Source organism: Pungitius pungitius, chromosome 10 (genome assembly GCF_949316345.1).
Source record: "Pungitius pungitius chromosome 10, fPunPun2.1, whole genome shotgun sequence".
NCBI lineage: Eukaryota > Metazoa > Chordata > Actinopteri > Perciformes > Gasterosteidae > Pungitius > Pungitius pungitius.
In genome coordinates this window covers 9281066-9300902 of record NC_084909.1, presented here as the reverse complement: position 1 = coordinate 9300902, position 19837 = coordinate 9281066, and the positions used below count along the sequence as shown (strand labels likewise).

Here is a 19837-nt window from a genome sequence, read left to right as displayed (position 1 = left end):
GCATTAACGTCAACGGCCGTTTACTAGGCCAACTTTGCTCCGCCCACTGAGATGCTCACTCTGGACTTACCACTAAATTACCATGGCCATTGCCACTCGCTTGCCTTGTTTTGCCACTGCGTGCGACACGGTGCCACTCAGTTGCCATTGCTTGCCAATGCCACAAGGGGGATCTCGCTGTTTCTCCAAAAAGATGAACTAATTATCAGACTCTATTTATTGTTTTAAATGATGATGAACCTGAATATGTTGTAGGAAGAAAACGTGAAGACTGTGCTCATGAACCCAAACATCGCCTCGGTTCAGACCAACGAGGTGGGCACCAAGCAGGCCGACTCGGTCTACTTCCTGCCCGTCACTCCACAATTTGTGACCGAAGTCATCAAGGCGGAGCGTCCTGATGGCATCCTGCTCTCCATGGGCGGACAGACCGCGCTCAACTGCGGTGAGGCGTGTGAAACTGCACATGGCAAAGTCGCATGGACTTCAAATAAGCTGCCCTGACCGGGTAGAGTCATAAGAACAGGCCAACCTGATTTTACCACAGCCCCCTTAGGCAGGGTTCACCAGCAAGGGTTCATTTTTACCCAAACTAATCATTGTTTAACTGCATGCAAATGTTACACCAAACTTTAAATTTAGCTTAACTATCCCATTTTTATCGAATGATCACTTCAAACTGACACTTTAACTTAAACTTTGTCTTTTTTTAAAGATGGATTGAGCAGAATTTATGACGCAGCTACTGAACTTCTCAATATACCTGTTCAGCCCGATTGGACCAACAGCCGGCCTCCGTATTGAGTAAACGTCTGCTCGAGGTTATATTTTGGTGTCTTGTGGTGTGTTCAGGCGTTGAGTTGTTCCAGGGTGGGGTCCTGGAGCGCTACGGGGTGAAGGTCCTCGGAACCCCAGTGGAGTCCATCATGGCCACAGAGGACCGACAACTTTTTGCTGACAAACTGATGGAGATTGATGAGAAGATGGCGCCCAGTTTTGCCGTGGAGTCTGTAAGGATCCACTAACAAATAAGTACATTTTGGTTGCATACATTCATGTAAATACAAATACAGTTAAACTGTATTCTGAATTTGTTTGAGTTTTGTTTTGTGCTTTTAAAAAAAGGAGCTCTGTCAAATATCAAAAACTGATATCAATTATTACAACTTAATTAACAACTTTTAACAAATACTCATTTCTTTTCAGAATTATAACCTTTTAAACAGCAGTTTGTTTTCACAAACACTAATTCCGTCATGTTATTTATTTTATTTTGACGAATAGAAAACAGTGGACAGAATTTTAAAATCGGTGTTTTAAATGGCCTTTGGAATCCACAAGGATTAGGCTTAATCAGGGAAAATGCAGTGTAATATTTGTGCGCATCATTCAGGTATCCGAAGCCTTGAAAGCGGCAGAGAAGATCGGCTACCCGGTGATGTTGCGCTCGGCCTATGCCCTCGGAGGTCTCGGTTCTGGTCTATGTGCCAACAGAGAAAAGCTGGAGGAAACGGCCACCAAGGTAAGAATTAATGGTGTAATGTTTTTTATTCTTATTTATTTCCTCTAATATGAGCAATTAATTTTGTCACTTTTTTTTTTAGTTCTATACTTTTACCCACATTTACAACAAGCACCTGCCCAAAGATAAAAGCTTTGAAATGATGTGTTTTTTTTTGGTGCTCTGAAAGAAGTGAATAGTTTACTGTTGCTTAGCAACTGTCTTTTGTGCTCCTATGTCCAGGACTATTTTAAAAGATGAATTGGTTAAAAGCCATGATTGCAGGCTGCAAAATGAACAGTCTGTTCCAGACTCATGGATACTTTTATACTATTTGTCCTGCTGATTTGAAGTTATGCGTTTTTGTCAAATGTTACTTTGCCAGTTGTCCTACAGTACAGGGATGGAGATATAGTTCATAACGTCCGTGTCCGATATTAGACGAGTAAATAAAAACTAATACACATCTAATAGTTTTTGAATGCAGTTGAAAAATGGTATAAGCATTGGACCCCCGATTACCGCCTCTGATTTTAGGTTTTCTCATTGTAGTTTTTAAGATGCAAATCAATCGTATTGTGAGGCTTTTCCTAGCATATCATCGTGCTCCAGGGTGAACCTATAACGAGATACCTAACACACCTGATCTGACAGGGAACATATGCAAAAGCATTTAGAACTTTTTATAGAACCAATCGGCATAAGAATGAACAAAGTATGTGTGACATACTCTGCAGTAAAGCTTCTCTGATTGTGTGTACCAGCTATGTAATAATTATAATAATAATTTGTGCACATTGTACTATAGGCTTTGGCAATGAGCAGACAGATCTTGGTGGAGAGGTCTTTGATGGGCTGGAAGGAGGTGGAATATGAGGTGGTGAGGGACGTGGCCAATAACTGCGTCACCGTCTGCAACATGGAGAACTTTGACCCGCTGGGCATTCACACAGGTACAAAAGCTAAAGCACAGGACAACAGGCTGAATTTGTTTTCACACAGTCACGCACTGTTTTGAGATATTTTAAATTCAGTTTGTTCGTATTCTATAGTCCTTACAAACAAACTTTCTCTCTTTTCGGGGAGGTCGCTTCAGGTTTTCTTTTTGCTCCTCTCGATCCAAGCCGGATATTCCTGTTCCCCAATTCACAGCGTACCTTACAATATGTCGTGGATGCTCCAGATGGCTTTTGCCCTTGTGTTATTTCTCTGTCTTGTTTGGGTGGATCAAAAAGTCAATACCTTAGTGGAACACTTTAGCCTGTGGGTTCAACTCGGTTCTCAAGGCCAACATCTGAAACATGTCCAGACTGAGCCACTTGAAGTGTAACTAAAGATTAGAGTGGTCAACACAAACTCCAAAGGATAACACAGACAAGTGTGTTTTTCATTTGGAATGCAATGACTTCTAGGCCCATAGCTTCTCGTGTGAAAACAGATGATGACTTTCCACAGCACATTTTAGAGGCTGCAATGCCAGATATAAAACTGTAGTACAGGTCAGTCACGTGTCTTGCTTTTCCAAGGACACATGTTCTCACAAAAACAACAAAATGTGTAGCTGTATAGGGTAATGCTTTACATCGGATAATTGATGTTTCCAGTTTTGAATACACATGTGAAAAAACGCTCTATTTCAGAGACTGTTAATACCGTTCAAACCCTCTAAATCCTTCTTGCTCAGGTGACTCCATAGTAGTGGCACCCAGCCAGACATTATCCAACGAGGAGTATCACATGCTCCGGGAGACTGCCATCAAAGTGGTCCGTCACCTTGGCATTATAGGCGAATGCAACATCCAGTATGCCTTGCACCCGCAGTCCCTGGAGTACTGCATCATTGAGGTTAACGCCCGGCTCTCCAGAAGCTCCGCTCTGGCTTCCAAAGCCACAGGGTGAGACGATGCATTTGTGCACATAAAAGACGCTTGCATCACGGAAACCTTTTGCGCCCAGTTGATTTGTTCTCCCTCCTCCTTTTCCTTTGGTCCGTGTCTCACAGGTATCCCTTGGCTTTTGTGGCAGCAAAACTGGCCTTGGGCATCCCCCTACCGGAGATCAAGAACGCTGTGTCGGAGAAGACCACTGCCTGCTTCGAGCCCAGTCTGGACTACATCGTCACCAAGATCCCCCGCTGGGACCTGGACCGCTTTCAGGGCATGTCCCATGAAATAGGCAGTGCCATCAAGAGTGTCGGAGAGGTGAGGGAGGCTCCACGGATAAAACGCAGCGCTGCTCACCCACTTTGTCGTCCGCCATGTTCACAAACCCACGTTTTTCAGCCGTGTATTTCTCTCTGCTGGATTCAGGTGATGGCAGTCGGCCGGACCTTTGAGGAGAGCGTGCAGAAGGCCCTGAGGATGTGTCATCCATCAGTGGATGGCTTCGTGCCTCGGCTGCCACTCAAGAAAGCCTGGGCTGACACCCAGGACCTCCAACGGGAGCTGGCTGTGCCCTCCATCACCCGCATCTTTTCCCTCGCCAAGGTACGCTGGTCTTTCATAACGTTAATAATGAACGACACTGGCTACGGATTTCTCCTTAAAATCACATTTATAACAGAAAAAGAAATGAAACGCAGTGCCAAGTGTGTCCTTGGCCTACCTGTGTGTCTAGTTGTGAATGCCTAATTGTGTGGAAAATTAGTCTTTTTTTTCATTTAGGTAAATATAATTATAATATTTGAAAAACACGTACTATACTGTATGTTTTCATGTTGGCCTTGGTGCATGTTAGCCTCTCGGGACGCTCATAGAATCCAGCCAAGGTGAAACGGTACTTTGAGAAGTGCATCAAGACACCGGGTCTAGATATATTAAAACCCGAAAACACCCAAGAATATAAGACCCACCCACTTCCCTTAACTTATGACCAGCTTGACATAAGATGTTTCATAAAAGGCCAATATTGGCAAAGTAATAATATTCCTACACTATAATACAAGAAGTTTAATCATCAGCAATTTATTAAGGAATCTGTTTGAAATTCTGTGAAATCTATTTGGTGCCTTTTGCTTTCCGAACGTTCCCATAAAGGGCTCGAGTGATGAACCTCGATCTGACGTTGAGTCCGTTTCCTGTCTCCTCTTTTAAGGCCCTTCACAGTGGAATGAGTGTTGATGAGATCCACCAGCTGACCTACATAGACAAATGGTTCCTCTACAAACTTAAGAAGATAACACAGCTGGAGCAGCACCTAGCAACCTACGACAGGTAGCGTTAAGTTTTTTTTTTGTACTTGCCAGTTGATTGTTGTGTCGTTAAGTCAATCTGAGGTTGCGACTCAGCTCGTCTGGGACCAGATATTTAGCAAAGGAAGGTCTGAACGATGATGTGTTTTAGAGGTGATCAGTAGCTCAACCCTTAGTTAAAAGAGATGCAATATTCAACACAAGAAGAGATAAAACCCATGTACAGTTGGCGACAATATGCCCCCTGAGGCAGAGGGTGTGACGGTCACCATGGTTACTCCTCTGGTGAGCGCTGATGCTTGTATCAAAGAACGGGTTTGTTAGTCTTTGTACATTATGCCGTACCTGACCATACTATATAAAGTTGGGTCTCTTTCAGTTTGTCTTTTGCTCATGCAATGGTTAAAAATGAAAGATTTGAGATGCTCCATCTCAAAGATCCAATATCATGTAAAAGATGGTTCTGTTGATGGGGGCTTGACTTTTGATTTATTTTCATTGAGGTGGGAAGGCTTTGGGACATCCAGCACTTAATAGCTGAGACAGTTATCCTGTCTTTTAGTAAGACAGGATAAAAGATGACGAGCGTTGCCTTCATCAACCTTTTAATAGAACATAGATTTGTGTGTCATCTGTCATCGACAGACCATGTCTCCCTGGGGAGACCCCCGGGTCAGAGGGCTCGCTGAGGAGTAGGCAGTAACCGTGGCTATATAGGTCCGTGTCGCTGGATATCCAGTCGGATTGAACGATCCACAGCAGAGGAATTAAAATTGCTGCAAGTAAAGTGTAAAGTATTGGAATTATCTGGATACAATTTTAGTTCTGTGTCCTGCAAACTTAAATTATGAATCAACACAACGTGCATAGTCTTTAAGACTTCAGATGAAAATGTTTATTTTACAGTTTTGTGATATATCATTTATATGTATTTCTTTTTTGTGAGATCATTTTTAATTATCTTATAGTTTGGTTTAAAACCACCAGGGGATGCTTTTTGCCTTTTTATTTCCCTGGAATAGGAATTAACGACATAACGCAGTAACTTGATTACACATTCCAGATTTTTAAAGCTGCTTTCGGGTTAAATATTGCTTTAAAAGTATTCTGAAACTTTGGTAATGTTATGTAGACCCATTTGGTTTGAGGTTATTTTTTGTGTAGATGCAGTTGGGAAGCTCTTATAAAATCTGAAGTTTGCATCGAGGACAAGAGAAGAAAATTAAGTACCTCCTTTGGGAGTAAGGCAAAGAATAATTGCTTTGATGGAAGGACACACAATTTTATGATATTTTGTGTGTGTGTGCGCGCTATTCTCTTTATGACCTTATGTGAATGTGGGGATTAGAGACTAAAGATAGTGCTGTGACATTCTCAAGAACTAGAATTAAAAAGTAAAGTTACACTTTATGGCATCTCTCACTACCTCCTTTTTATTTAAAAAAAATAAATAGAAAATCTATTCAAGAGGAACTATCTGCTCTTAAATACAGTAAATCATGCATAAAGTTTCACTCTATTGAACCACAGGTAGACTCATGGAAATCCTTTTACGGAATACATTGCTATTCCGCTCCAAAGTGCCCAAACAGTCACTGTCTCATACATTCATCACCTGCTTATCTTTCACTTTATTTGTGCCTGAGACCTTGTTGGTGTGCAGGTTAGCGTTGAGCCTTTTGCAACAGAACTTAATTAATATTGGGAGACTCTCTTGTATTTAAATGAATACATTCAATTCAATAATTTGAATACTCTGGCTGTCATGAGAAAATCTGCATGAAAAGAAAACCCTCAACAATCCACTTACTTGTTCGGATGGTAAATGTAATTTCTAATTCGCAAGAAATGAGGTATTATTCTTATAGGAAAATAGGAAAAATGTTGGTCCTCAGAATGCGATGGACCCTTGTCTCTCCTCCTCTCAGCTGCCTCTCTCGCTCACTTTCTGCCCTCGGGCTTCTACCTGGACAGCCGCTGTGGGCTTCACCGGGTTAGCCCCACGTCACCTACTGCTTCCCCCTGGACTCTGCTGTTTTAATAATGAACAGCTGGACGTCTGGTGGGCAACACGCAGAAGGCTGTTGTAGTCGCCACTGCCTCTGAAGCAACAGGCTGCTGCCCCCCCCCCCCCCATGCACACAGCCTCGGGGTGTGGACGAAAGGATATTTAGTTATGTTAAGTGAGGGCATTTTTCAGTTTCTTTGTTTGTACAAGATTCTCTCATGCTGTTAGAATTTATTTAAATGTCCTAATTTCAAATGACAACCAATGATTTGTTTCGTCATGAATATTTATTCCAATCTGGCGTTGTGTTCACAGTGAAGATGGCTGGTGACTGTGCTGTAGCACTAGTAGTGTTATGGCCATACGTTGTTTCTATGGATTAAACGCTCAAAGAATACGTTTTGCCACAATTGTTGTCATTATCGATTCTTCTGGTAATTGTTCATTTCATTATCAAAAGTAAGAAGTGAATGAAATGATATGATGATACAAAAGTAGACCAGTCCTGAAGGCCAGAATAACTCCAAGAAAGTCCAAAACCCAGAGATATTACATTTTCATGGATGAGAAGAAAAAAGCCAAAAATCCTCCCCTCGCAGACACCGCAGGATGTTTTTATTTGAAAAATGATTGAGACCATATTGGTTATCAAAATGAATACTACACTAATGTTTAACTTTCACCATCATATTTGACATTTTGCTTCAGGAGACCTCTAAGAAAACCTTTTTTTTCCTTCTTCTGTATCTACATTTAATGACCGATATAATATCACTGTAGTTCTTTTGAAGGTTCAAAATTGTTAAGGTGTGAAAGCATAGAAACCATTCACCATTTTTAATTGAGTTTTAATTTGTTTTTGTAATATCTGGGAATATTTTACAGTCCCTCTTCACTCAAACCACACACACAGACTGCGTGTTCTTGTGTTTTATTTGTGTGTGCGAGGGCAAACTTGCCTAAGTTTATCACATGCAAAGGCTTTCCCTTTGGCTGTAAGCGGCTCTTTCGGCGAGAACAAATGCACACAAGTCAACAGAGCTCACTGATCAAATGTCTTTCCCTCTTGTTTCCTGGCCTTACTGTTCCTCAGCACGATCATGTGCACTGGGATTTGAAACACTTTTGACATTTCCAATATTGTTATTGTACAAGGTCATAAATAATTCAGATAAGGAGGAAGCGGAGCGAGTGGTGGTCCACCAGAAATAAGAATCCCTTTTTTTTTTCTTTGCTTCTGTGACACAATCGGAAATTCGCTTGTCGCTTTCACAGTGGGAGTTACATGAGGAGATCAATATCAATTTCATCACGCATCCACAAACAGAAAGCCACAGGAGGCAGTTTCCACCTTTCACTATGTAACTGTTATAAAAATAAAAAATAAAAAAAATGTTCAGAAAAGGAAAAAATGAGCAGCGTAGCTATGTAATGGCCTGCGTCCAGTAAGACATCCCCATGTCACATGGTCCGTCTTCATTGGGAGGTTACTAGCAAAAACAAATCGATGCCCAACAACTCACTTGATATCAATCCTTTAATTTAAACTACAAGCGAAATGTTCCTTCCTTGTTTAGTAATATACTGTCATTCTGATTTAGCCTGTTTGATGTTTTGTTATTTAATCCGGGAAACGTTGGATGGAGGAAAAACCTCGGTATCTTTTGACCTCAGTTATGAAACCAGCAGCTTTAAAAAATGTTCTCCTTATCGAAAGAAACCCAGGTCATTGCGGGTTGCATAGTCCTGATATTGATTTCTGTCAGACGCCTCTGGTTTTCTCCTTTAAAAGAAAATTGTTTACTTTCAGCTACATCACATATATTTATTTAAATTGGTTAATGCGTGATTTGTTTTGAATTAATCACATGCTGAATAATGCATTGGGAAAGAATTACTGTAAAAATGTTCTTCTTTAAATGCTCCATTCTTTTCCCTTGTGCTCGTCTTTCTATTGACCCGTTATACTGGCCCTGTCCGATCGTTTTGTAGATGACTATTATATTCTGTGTATTAACACAGATGCATGGACCACAAGCAGTCAGTCCAAAATGGTTTTAATTAAAGTCAAGAGTTTGATAAATTGGTGCAGTTCATAAATAGAACTTGATCCCCTAAATTTATTTCTTTCACAATTTATCCATGTATCCTCACCGCTGTTGTTAAAGTTCAATTGATTTTAAAGTGTGTTTTAAATGGCAGGACTCGCCAACTTGAACGCTTGTAGTGGTGTTGGCTAGTTACAAACCACTCTGTGATCTTCCCCACCACCTCATTCATGTCAGGCATGTTGTGCATTAAACTTTTAAGCTGGAGACGTGATTGACAGACTCTAGAAACTATTTTGGCGGGCATTTGGCTAAGGCACAACATTTCAACGAACCATTGTTCCAATTAAAATGGAGTGTGTGTGGAGTCAAATGTACCTTTGCGTACAAGGTGTATGGGGTTCTGAAGGATTTAGCGGAACCGCTGTATGACTACCATGATTCCTTTTGTCTTTTCAGTTGCACAGTAACCAAGGAGCTTCTCCTGACGGCCAAGCAGGACGGCTTCTCTGACCGGCAGGTCGGTCAGATACTGGGCTCCAGCGAGGCCGAGGCCAGAGCGCTGCGGCTCGCTCACGGTATCAAACCCTGGGTCAAACAGGTGAGCACCAGCGGGCTGCTTTTAGTGCCTGCAGCGTCGGCCAAGTCGTATATCGATAATGATAATACACTTTATTTGCGCAGTAATTATCCTGCAATAAAACCTTTTATAAACTGAATGTACAAACTTTGAAAACTGAAATGTTCTTTGTAAAATTGCTCCTTTCAGAGCTACAAGGGTTTTGGTTAATTAGGGTCATTCTGTTGAGTATGTGATGTATAATATTTTCTGTTAACCTGATCATAATTGTTTGATTGTAGTTGTGGTTGTTTTTCTAACCAATGTTTACCTTTCTTTTCTCTGCTCCCTCTCCTCAGATTGACACTTTGGCAGCAGAGTATCCAGCCATGACCAACTACCTGTATTGTACCTATAACGGTCAGGTACGCGCTCTGCTGACTGAGAATATCTTGTAATAATAGATATAAAGTGATGTACAATATCTCTTCGCCAATCCAAATGCGTCATAACAAGAATTGGAAAGTGATAACGTCTAATCTCTCACCAGATTACAGAGACAATTAATGTTTTTCCAATCCAACAGGAGAACGATCTGGACTTTAAAGACCAGGGCATTATGGTTCTTGGTTGTGGGCCCTATCACATTGGTGAGCTCAAAAACAATCATCATTCATCCGTTCAGATGCAGGTTTTGTGGACGATACTAACATGCAGTTAATTTGTTGTGCCGACTTGGTAAAACTGCTTTCTAGGAAAAACCTCGTCAAAGTGAATCAATTGTTTGATCCAACAGGGAGCAGCGTGGAGTTCGACTGGTGTGCGGTGTCGTGCATCCGGGCGCTGAGGCAGATGGGTAAAAAGACCGTCGTGGTGAACCACAACCCTGAGACGGTCAGCACGGACTTCGACGAGTGTGACCGCCTCTACTTTGAGGAGTTAACTCTGGAACGCATCCTCGACATCTCCCAACAGGAGGTTTGGACGACACAACGACCCATATGCCTCCTCATGCTTTATCATGGGACACAATGTTGTACTGACGTTCTACACCCACTTTCATTACCCTGTTCTGGGTTGCTGGACCGATCCCAGCATGCACTAGGAGAGACGCCTTTATCAAAAGGTTGCATCAGTGCTAATAACTGCTCGTATATTCATGTGTATTGAATGGAATCTGGTTGAAATAGGGCATGGCAATCAATGAAAGATCTGCCCTAGGCGGAGAAGTGTTTATCAATTAGAGGATACATATACAACAAACTAAATCAATCGATTTAGAAAGATTGTGCCTATGTTCTGAAGCGAGGGAAACTCGAGTCCAATTTAATTAAAACAATATTTACAAAATATCTTTGTAGAATAAATGAATGTCTTGGCCTCACAGCGTGCATGCACAAAGCGTTCTTTCTTATTTTGAAGGGACTTCACGGCTAAGTTAATTATTTATTGGAAAATAAGTGCATGATCTTGGCCATAAAAAGCAGGCAAAAGAACTCCCTCTCAGAAACAGAAATTGGGAAAACTGAATGAGCTCTAATTGGGACACATTGGTGCGGCGCTATCTGCTCTCCCAAGATTAAAGCGCTTAAGTGGTTGTAGTTACAAGTGAGTGGAGTATTTGATGGCTTTTCAAGGCTCTCTGGCCTCGCTGTGACTCGATACACATGGTTGTGCTTTCTCTATACCCGCATGAAAAAACTATTTGTTGTCATTTCCAGTCATTAGGACCTTTGGGTTATTTTATGGGGTTTATATGAACAAAAACTAGCTTTTAGCAATTATTGTTTGAGTTATTTGAAACTTGAGATTAGCTAATAAGATAATTATTGAATTGGTGATTTTACATTGCAATTACAGATTTCTATACAAATGTCATGTTTGTATTTATGTAATTTCCATCTTATTGCCCAAAGCGGCTCTTCGGTATTCATGGGCCAAAGCTGCTCAAGGGCATGAATGGCTATTTTCTACGCATTTGGTTGTTGATATCTGTGTTTGTTTTGTATGTTTGCGTACTTCTATCCATTGACTTCCCCTTGCAGCGGAATTGTAATCCACGTAAAGTCACGATAGGGTCAGCGTGTGATTAAGTGCTTGTTTGTTCAGGGTGATGGCATTACCATCCATCCATCTCACAGCTGCAGTCCTCTCTCGCTCTCTGTGTGTGTGATAAATACGGCATTAGAGCATTGGAGATAAACCCTGGACAGGAGCGGGAGAGCAGGACCATGAATAATGAAGAGATACAACCTGGCATTGCCATGGAAACAACATCCCCCCCCCCCCCCCCCGGACCAGCTAGACAGGAAAAGGGGCTGCATGCAGCAAACGTACTTCTTCACACACACACACACACACACACACTGTCTCTAGTGATAACTAAACTCGTGGAAAGACCCAAGACCAGCAGTTTTTGTTTGTCTCGTATTTTCTCCATGTGATCAGTGGCCAGCGTAATTGGAAGCGGATCAGATTTCAGACGGTTAATCTTAGCAGATAGGCCTGCGGAGGTCCGAGACTTGATGGCAGACTTCCCCCTTTCCTCCCCCCCCCCCCCTCTGCTGCTTATTCTCTCCTGCTATTTCATCCTCTTGTTATCTCACACGTTCTTCTTCTGCCAGGGTTGCTCTGGCAGCATCGTGTCCGTCGGAGGGCAGATCCCCAACAACCTCGCCGTGCCGCTGCACCTCAGCGGGGTAAAGATCCTGGGGACGAGCCCCCTGCAGATCGACCGGGCCGAGGAGCGCTCCGTCTTCTCCACGATACTGGATGACCTCGGGGTGGCCCAAGCCCCCTGGAGGGCCCTCAGCTCTCTGGTGAGAAAATAAATAAATGATGCCTGGCCTGTGGAACGGGACCTCAGCACCCAGGAGCTGTTTCTGTAGCCTTAAGGTGTCATATTATTACTCTTGCTCCAGCGAGGCTTCCAGTGAGCTGAGCACTGCAGCAGGAGGATTTAAGCTCAGGGTTTTTGGAGCAAGTTAGTTGAGGAAAATAACATTTATAAAGATGTAATGTGTACATTCAGATAGTTTTAGTGATTTCCCGTTGCAAAGGGTGCTTTTGTGTTTTATATCCCGGCCCCCACAACAAACACAAATAATCTGATTTGTTTTTAGTTAACACATCACACTGTTCCCTACAGACAAAAGCTCTGATATTGACGATGCGCTGAGCTGGGGCATTGTGCTCCCGGCCCACTCTCTTATTTAGCTCTTTGCGTTTGTTTGGCCTTCTCGGCCAGCTGTCGGCTGCATCCGGCTGAAGATCCTGGCCGGCCCCTTGCGGGGAGCACGCGGAGCGCCCAATTGTGTCAGTCATCAGCGCTGAAATAAGTCTCTTCCATTACCGCTGTCTCCAGTTACCACTGAGGAGCGATTATCCGTTACAAAGCGATAAAGCTCTGAGTCTCTCCAGAGCCTACCTGCATGTTCTATTTCCCTGCCGAGCTTCGAGTAACGGTCTGCTTTTATTGGGTTGAAATAACTCCGGTAGAGCCGTGTGGCGGGGGAGGGGGGCTTCTGTGGGGAGGCTATTTTGTATTTGAAAATGGTATCCCGCCTGGCGAGTGAACAGTGGATAATGATGGAGAGAAGGAGCGATTATGGTGACGAGGAGCCAGCCTCTCATTGTTAGGCTCCTCCCACGACTCTCACTCTTTATGCTCTTATTTCATGTGCGAACTGAAGGGAAGAAAAACAAATCTAAAGGGGGTTGAGTTGAAGCCCCACTCACTCAGTGTTGTTGGAGCACTTGTACTCTCCCTTTCACTCCTTTGATTAGTCCTGTTCTTTTTCTGACCGGGAGCACACCTTTCATTCGAGAGGCCTTTCAAATGTGTGCGCTTTGATTTAAATTGGACTTTCTGTACCAGAGGGTTTGTTACAAGTGCAAACAACCACCCTTGGTTTGATATTGATTCTTTTGTTTTGTGTCCTAAGTGGCTCTAATCATACAATGTTCCAACTTTATATGAATACCTTGATGATGAATCCACAGATACATAATGATTGAAATGAGAAATACAGCTCAGGGTAAAGACCTGAGTAGCCTACTGTTTTACTAAATGCTTTTGAGGATGCTTTTGTTTTTTCAGGATGTTGTTTCTTGTTTACCAAAAAATATGTTAGACTATTCTGGAGGAATCGCTATCATGACATGATACATTGAAACCAAATGACGGAGCTTACAACCCTTCGCTGTGCTTTTCTCTCCATTCGCAGGAAGACGCCATTGCCTTCGCTGACCATGTGGGTTATCCGTGTCTGCTGCGCCCCTCCTACGTTCTCAGGTAAGTTTAAAGACACCTCAGCTCACCTACTTTAAATTTTCAGTAGTTTTGAATTATTTTTCGTATATCAGTAAACGCAAGGCCAACATCTTTATTTTGTTGTGTTCTAATTCCAGCCAATGTAGGTCTGTTTGGCTGAGATATGTAAGGAAAAAAATCAATTGACGCATAATAGCTAATTTACAGACTTATTGCTAAGTGAGTAAAATACAATTTTATTTATGATAATTAATGAACCTTACCACAATTACGGCCCGTTGTAGTGACACTTTAGTCCAGCAGATGTCGTGATGTGACCCAGTATTCAGAAGGGCTTTGGCACTGACCAGTCGCTCGTGTCTAAAGGCGTTTCAGACTTCATAAAGGTTTACATGCAAAGTGGTTCCTTCTGTACTTGCTCTGCATCGAGTGCCATTCGCGAGGTCGCATTAAAACACATTACAAAGTAATTAAATCCACCAGAACTGGGGTATTCTGTTGATTAGAAAGAGGAGCCTTACCTCGCCCCTCCTTTCCTCTCCTCCTCTCCTCTCAGCATCAGCGCAGGGTGAACTCCCCCTGATCCTCCCCATTCCCCAGAGCGTTTTCCCGCTTCCAACTTGACATACTTGTTAATGGTTTTTGAATGTTCTTCTCAGCCTCAGTACATAGGCACAAACTTTCACATTTCCACACCGAAGACTCCTTGTCGGATTCGTGAGTCATTTTTCAGTGAAATGAGCACAAACCAAGACCAAGAAATCCATTTGCTTCCTCATGATCTATATCTTATTTGCATACTTAAGTCCATCATGCCTTTTGGTTTCTTGAAATGTATTTGTACATCATATTTATTTCCTCTGACATACTGGCACTGCTAGTTATGACGTGATGTGTCGTATGAAGAGAGATATGTATATCATTTTTTAAAACTGATTTGTTCCTTTTCATCAAAGCAACTTCTTCATAAGTAACCGGTGTTCCAACGTCTGTCCGTAGCTGAAACTGTTCAGCTGCACGTTAGTTCTGAGGAATTCCTATTTGTGTGAAAGCAAATGTGACAAATGTTGCAATCTGACCCATGTCATAAAACCCAAGCAGGAAACTTCCTCACTTTGTATAAAAATCCATCAAATGAGTGCATTGTTAACGGTCAGAACTGTAGAATTTCTCTTCACGCTGGGGATTTTCTGTTGGTTATGTGTGGGGTTCAATTGGAAACTGACCTTGGTGTGGAACCAACGTGTTCTGTAAATAGTATTTGTTGAGACCGACCAAGGAGTCAGTCTTAACGTGCACTTCGTCGCTTTTCAGAATATTCTGACCGATGGCCGTAACATGAGCGATAGCAATGCAAACCTAAACCAAAGATTACCCCCATTTCTACGGTCTTCTACATCCACTGTTGTTTGCAGTTCCTTTTTAAATGTTGACCTTTTTGAAAAATTATAATTCTTGTTCTAGATACAACTGATTTCCAAAAGTCATTACTTCTCGTTGTCAATTGGCCTCGTAATATACATTTTAGAGCAAACAAGATTATGTCAAATGTTCACCAACCATCCCTACAATTGACACAGAGAGCACTTTCATGTAAGCTGGACAGATGGAGTAAAAACATATGTATATCGAATGTTTGATTTTAAAAACTTGGCATCGAGTCCAGGATATGCTTGAATGTAAAATGCATCTTCTATCCATATTAATTTCAAGGGTGGGACATGCTGAGGACTAAATATGTGACCCGAGCCCATGGCCTTTCTCTTTTAACCTCTCCTTTTCAATCAGGACAGCCAGCTTGCATTTTAAAATCAGAAACAACAACAACCCCAGCAGAACTAGCCGCAATCTATTGTTTTTTTAATGACTAAGTTCTGAACTTGCTTTCAAGAGCCTGGAGTGCTTTTCGACCTAAATAGATGTTCTCTCTCTTGCTCCCTCTCTCATTCCTTAATTTGACTGTTTCTAGACCACGTTCCCGATGGTAATAGTGATGCAACGGAGAAATAATGAGTGTTTTGAACGATCATTTGAAGCTTGTATGTTCTCCTGTTTGCTTCCCTCGCTTCCTCTCCTGTGGCCCATTGTTTTCCCCTCCCTCCTTCACTCTTTTTTTTTTCTTCCTCCCCCCTCCCCCCCCCCCCCCCCTCCCCCTTCCGCTCGCGTCTCACCAGTGGCTCTGCGATGAATGTTGCGTATGGAGAAGGGGAGATGAAGCGCTTCTTGGAGGAGGCCACTCAGGTGTCCCAGGTGAGCGCGGCGATAACTCTGTGTATGTGTGTGCGTGCCTGCACGTTCGCGAGCGACCTCTTGACATCTCGAATTGTATTGCATTAGCGGTTAGGGACAACCGATCGATCTCTCTACCCCACACACACACACACACACACACACACACACACACACACACACACACACACACGCTCGTACTCTGTTTCTCAAGTTGGATTCTCCCTCAGCTTTCAATTAACAGATGCTACCAGCTGTTGTGGCTGTTGGCAAGCACAGTGTGTGCGTCTCTACTTCATTGAACCCGCGGGGGACTTTGGCGCCTGGCCCCTGCGAGGCCCCTCTCTGGGAGTGGAGGCATGCCCACAACACTCATTCTAAGCACAAACAATGGGCTGTTAAAGGGACTGTAGACCCTCAAAATGAAGAAATACACATTTTGCCCCTAGTGCATTTGAATCAATATAGCCTGGTTCTACCCCCAAGTTTTTCAAATGCGTTGTGGTGGAGCCTTACGCACCATAAACTCAAGACATGTAGTTTGACATTATTAATATTTGGTGTCAAATTGTCTGCAGTAAATAAAGTATTTATTTTGAAGTCTATGGCAATAACAGCAGCTGGAGATGCATTGCCAGGCCTGTCGTGCAGCTTCCTACTGCTCTGTTTTGTTGTTCACAGTCCAATACATTACAGGCAGAGTTGGATTGTTCAGGTAGCAAATTGGACTAGCCAAAAATATAATTTCAATCACTTGTTAAAAAAAAAAAAAAAAATGAAATGAAGCAGAGCAGAATACAATTGTTTGTATTCATATGAATACCCTGCAATTAAAAGTTTACTTGTATTCTTAGATTCATTTTAAATAGAGTCCAACTAAATTGGTACTAACCGGTATGCACACAAAGGGCATACCCTTGTTAAGCCTGGATATTTATTCATCGATGGAATAACCATGCTGCTGTCTTTCCTGCAGGAGCATCCAGTGGTCATCACCAAGTTCATCTGCGGTTCCAGGGAGGTCGAGGTGGATGCCGTAGCTAAAAGTGGCAAGGTGAGACATTACTGACATTTACTTTCCTTAATGTCGGTGTGGCCATCCTGTGCCTTATCCAAGCAGCTCCAGTTTACCACGTGTGCCAGTTGTTACTTCTGCATGAGACGTGTGTTCAAAGATAAACAAGGGAGTTTTGTTTGATTTGGAATACGACTTGTTGGGAGTGTACATCATTCACATAATAATGTTCTGTGTAATGGCCTGAAAAACAAAAATCTGTAATCTGCTTTTATTAGTATTGACAACCTGTTTGACCATATTTTTAACAACATCATTGTTTTTTTTCTCTTTAGCCTTGCATTTTTCAATCCTCCATAATTCTTCACTTTAAACAGAGAGGTAGGACAGATACTGGGCCCAGTAGATGAATAAAGGGGAAATAATCTCATTCATCTTTGTTGAAAAGACATTACAGCACAGACAGATCGGAGAGTGGAATACATTAAAATGAAGAAAAGTAGTGAAACTTGTTCAGTTGGTAAATTGAAATGATCTTTATTCAAACTCTTTTCATATCTTGTTTACATGGAACAGAGATTTTATTTTTTATACATAGTTCTGCTTTTTGTTACTCATCTACTGGACATACTTTCAAATTGTCAACTTAAGTTGGACCACAGACTTATTACAACATCAAATTCCTCTGTTGATGGGGTAAAACTTCTCAACAATGATTTTATGCCATGAAACCTTCTGGTCAAAAACATGGATTTTTAGAGGTAGTAGTGGTTTTCATCGATTTTAGAATGAGGGTTAAATGTAAATCCACAGGTGACTCTAAATATAGCGGCACGTGTGCCTTTTATGTACACATTCTGTTTCTTTGTCTGGGGATAATCTGCTAAATCATTTAATGTCGAGGTTTAGGGGGACGGGGGGGACAGGAAAATAAATTGCAAAATTAGATTTTATCTCAACTCTTCAGACAAATGGGACTCAAACGCCTGATGACTTCTGTACATTAAAGCTTTACACAATCGGCCCCTCAGCAGAAAGATGGTTGCGGAAACAAATGTAACTGTAATATTTGGCATTGTAAATTGCTTTAGTCGAAAGAGCCACCTAGGTACTTGTGCTTAATGGCCCGTTAGTTGTTCTATTGTTTAGGCTGTGGGAGTCATTTCAAGGGTGTTATTTGAAAAGTGGGCAATCGAGTTGTATGGTAGATATTCTCTCTACTAACCCTGAATACAGCCCCTTCTCTATCTTCAGTATCACATTAACAAGCTGTCCATTCATTGAATACCAAAAAGGCCTCATTATTCCTGTGTGTGGGGGTGTGTGTGTGTGTGTGTGTGTGTGTGTGTGTGTGGGTGGAAAGTCAGAGATAATACGTATTAATTACCGGCTCTATCTGAAGAGCGCTAATGAATGCTGTGGTTAGCAGCAGTTTAAATGAGCTAATGACACGGCGGCTCATTAACACACGCGCACACAGTTGCTCGGTGATACAAATCTCCTTTCCTGTGGGTGAAATGTTGGAAGTTGTCCTTTTGACACCGCACATCCGCATACATTGTTCCTCGCATAGCATCACAAAGTACAGACCCGACTCATTGCGCACAGTTGGCACACTGGCTCACTATGTGTTGATGGAGACACCGACAGCGAGCCATCTGGCTCCAAGGCTGAAAGATCCTCATCAGAAAGAGGACAAAGGCGGTAAAAGTTAGCTGGCCTCGAGGAGGGATTTCTTGCACTTATCAAAGATGTGATCTGCACGTCCCGTGATCACTGTGTGCCTCTCTCCAGGTTCTGGTTCATGCCATCACCGAGCACGTTGAGGATGCTGGGGTACACTCGGGAGATGCCACTCTAATGTTGCCCACCCAGTCCATCAGCCAGGGGGCGCTAGAGAAGGTCAGTTAAGTCTTCCTCAGCATTCTCACTCGAACCATACCAAGAATACTATTGCTTTTTATTGACCCAGTTCATATTGCAAGGAAAACCAGCAGTTTCACCCAATGTGCCGTGTGCATTTAAACCACAATGTACATTATGCAACAACAAAAAATGCATATGGAGATGCTATGGTATGAAACTGTTTAGCTAGCCTTATAAATATTGTATCTGTGTATTCATTTTTCATCACTCTTAGGTCAAGATTGCCACACGGAAAATTGCGCAGGCGTTTGAAATTTCGGGGCCCTTTAACACTCAATTTCTGGTTAAAGGCAATGATGTCATGGTAGGTAATATTTCTCAGGCTACGACTAAATGATTGATCAGCATTTTCACACCTGGTTGCGGTAAATGCAATTCACCCGCAATGTGAAATTTGCTTGTGTTCAGAATGATTTGCAAAGTTGAAAGTTTTTCATGATCAATGGTGTTGCCTTTAGTTTAGATTCAGCTACAGGACACAGATAGGAAATGTGCACGTACATTGCATTACACACATCTACGCTGACATGCGTGTTTGATTAGCCTTAATGGCTTTGTTATATAGCTATTTTTGAAATGACTGTTGTTTCACCTTTTAGGTGATCGAGTGTAATCTGCGCGCATCACGCTCCTTCCCCTTTGTTTCAAAAACAATCGGTGTGGACTTCATCAATGTGGCAACCAAAGTGATGGTGGCAGAGGCCTTGGATGAGGCCAGCCTGCCCTCTCTGGAGAGACCGATCATACCTGTCGACTACGTTGGCATCAAGGTGAGAAGGGGAAACTGGAATAACTGTTGTGTGCTGAAAATTGTTTTTCTTTATTTTATTTGTTATTTTAATGTCGAGTTGTTACAAAGCACCAAATGTGAAGGGATGGGGGGGGGTAATAGTAAAAATAAGTTGACAATGTTATGCAAAAGTGTGGACCTTCCCCATTAATGGCTTAAACGCGAGCATGCCACACAATGGGCTGCCCTTTTGAAGTGTGTTTTGTACCATTGCAAGCGGGGCTCGGATGCAGTCGTGAGTACCGGGGGATAATGATCACGGAAGGCATTTTTAGAGTAGACCTTTCAAACTATTTTT

General features: G+C 42.3%; 1 protein-coding gene across 3 annotated transcripts in view; it reads left to right on the top strand.

Moving 5' to 3' along the window:
- Positions 1-19837, top strand: part of cps1 (carbamoyl-phosphate synthase 1, mitochondrial) — a 35082-nt gene that overhangs the window by 6106 nt on the left and 9139 nt on the right. For all 3 annotated transcript variants that reach the window (XR_009957001.1, XR_005121577.2, XM_037489089.2), the window contains exons 14-32: positions 256-445; positions 853-1010; positions 1394-1522; positions 2310-2454; positions 3186-3396; positions 3504-3702; positions 3811-3987; positions 4595-4713; positions 9207-9348; positions 9666-9731; positions 9893-9956; positions 10103-10284; positions 11931-12125; positions 13533-13600; positions 15754-15829; positions 16785-16862; positions 18618-18725; positions 18964-19053; positions 19349-19519. Coding sequence is in view for 1 of the 3 variants with exons in the window: in XM_037489089.2 (XP_037344986.2) it covers positions 256-445; positions 853-1010; positions 1394-1522; positions 2310-2454; positions 3186-3396; positions 3504-3702; positions 3811-3987; positions 4595-4713; positions 9207-9348; positions 9666-9731; positions 9893-9956; positions 10103-10284; positions 11931-12125; positions 13533-13600; positions 15754-15829; positions 16785-16862; positions 18618-18725; positions 18964-19053; positions 19349-19519 (2568 nt within the window). In the remaining 2 variants the exon portion in view is untranslated. The remainder of the gene's footprint in view (positions 1-255; positions 446-852; positions 1011-1393; positions 1523-2309; positions 2455-3185; positions 3397-3503; positions 3703-3810; positions 3988-4594; positions 4714-9206; positions 9349-9665; positions 9732-9892; positions 9957-10102; positions 10285-11930; positions 12126-13532; positions 13601-15753; positions 15830-16784; positions 16863-18617; positions 18726-18963; positions 19054-19348; positions 19520-19837) is intronic.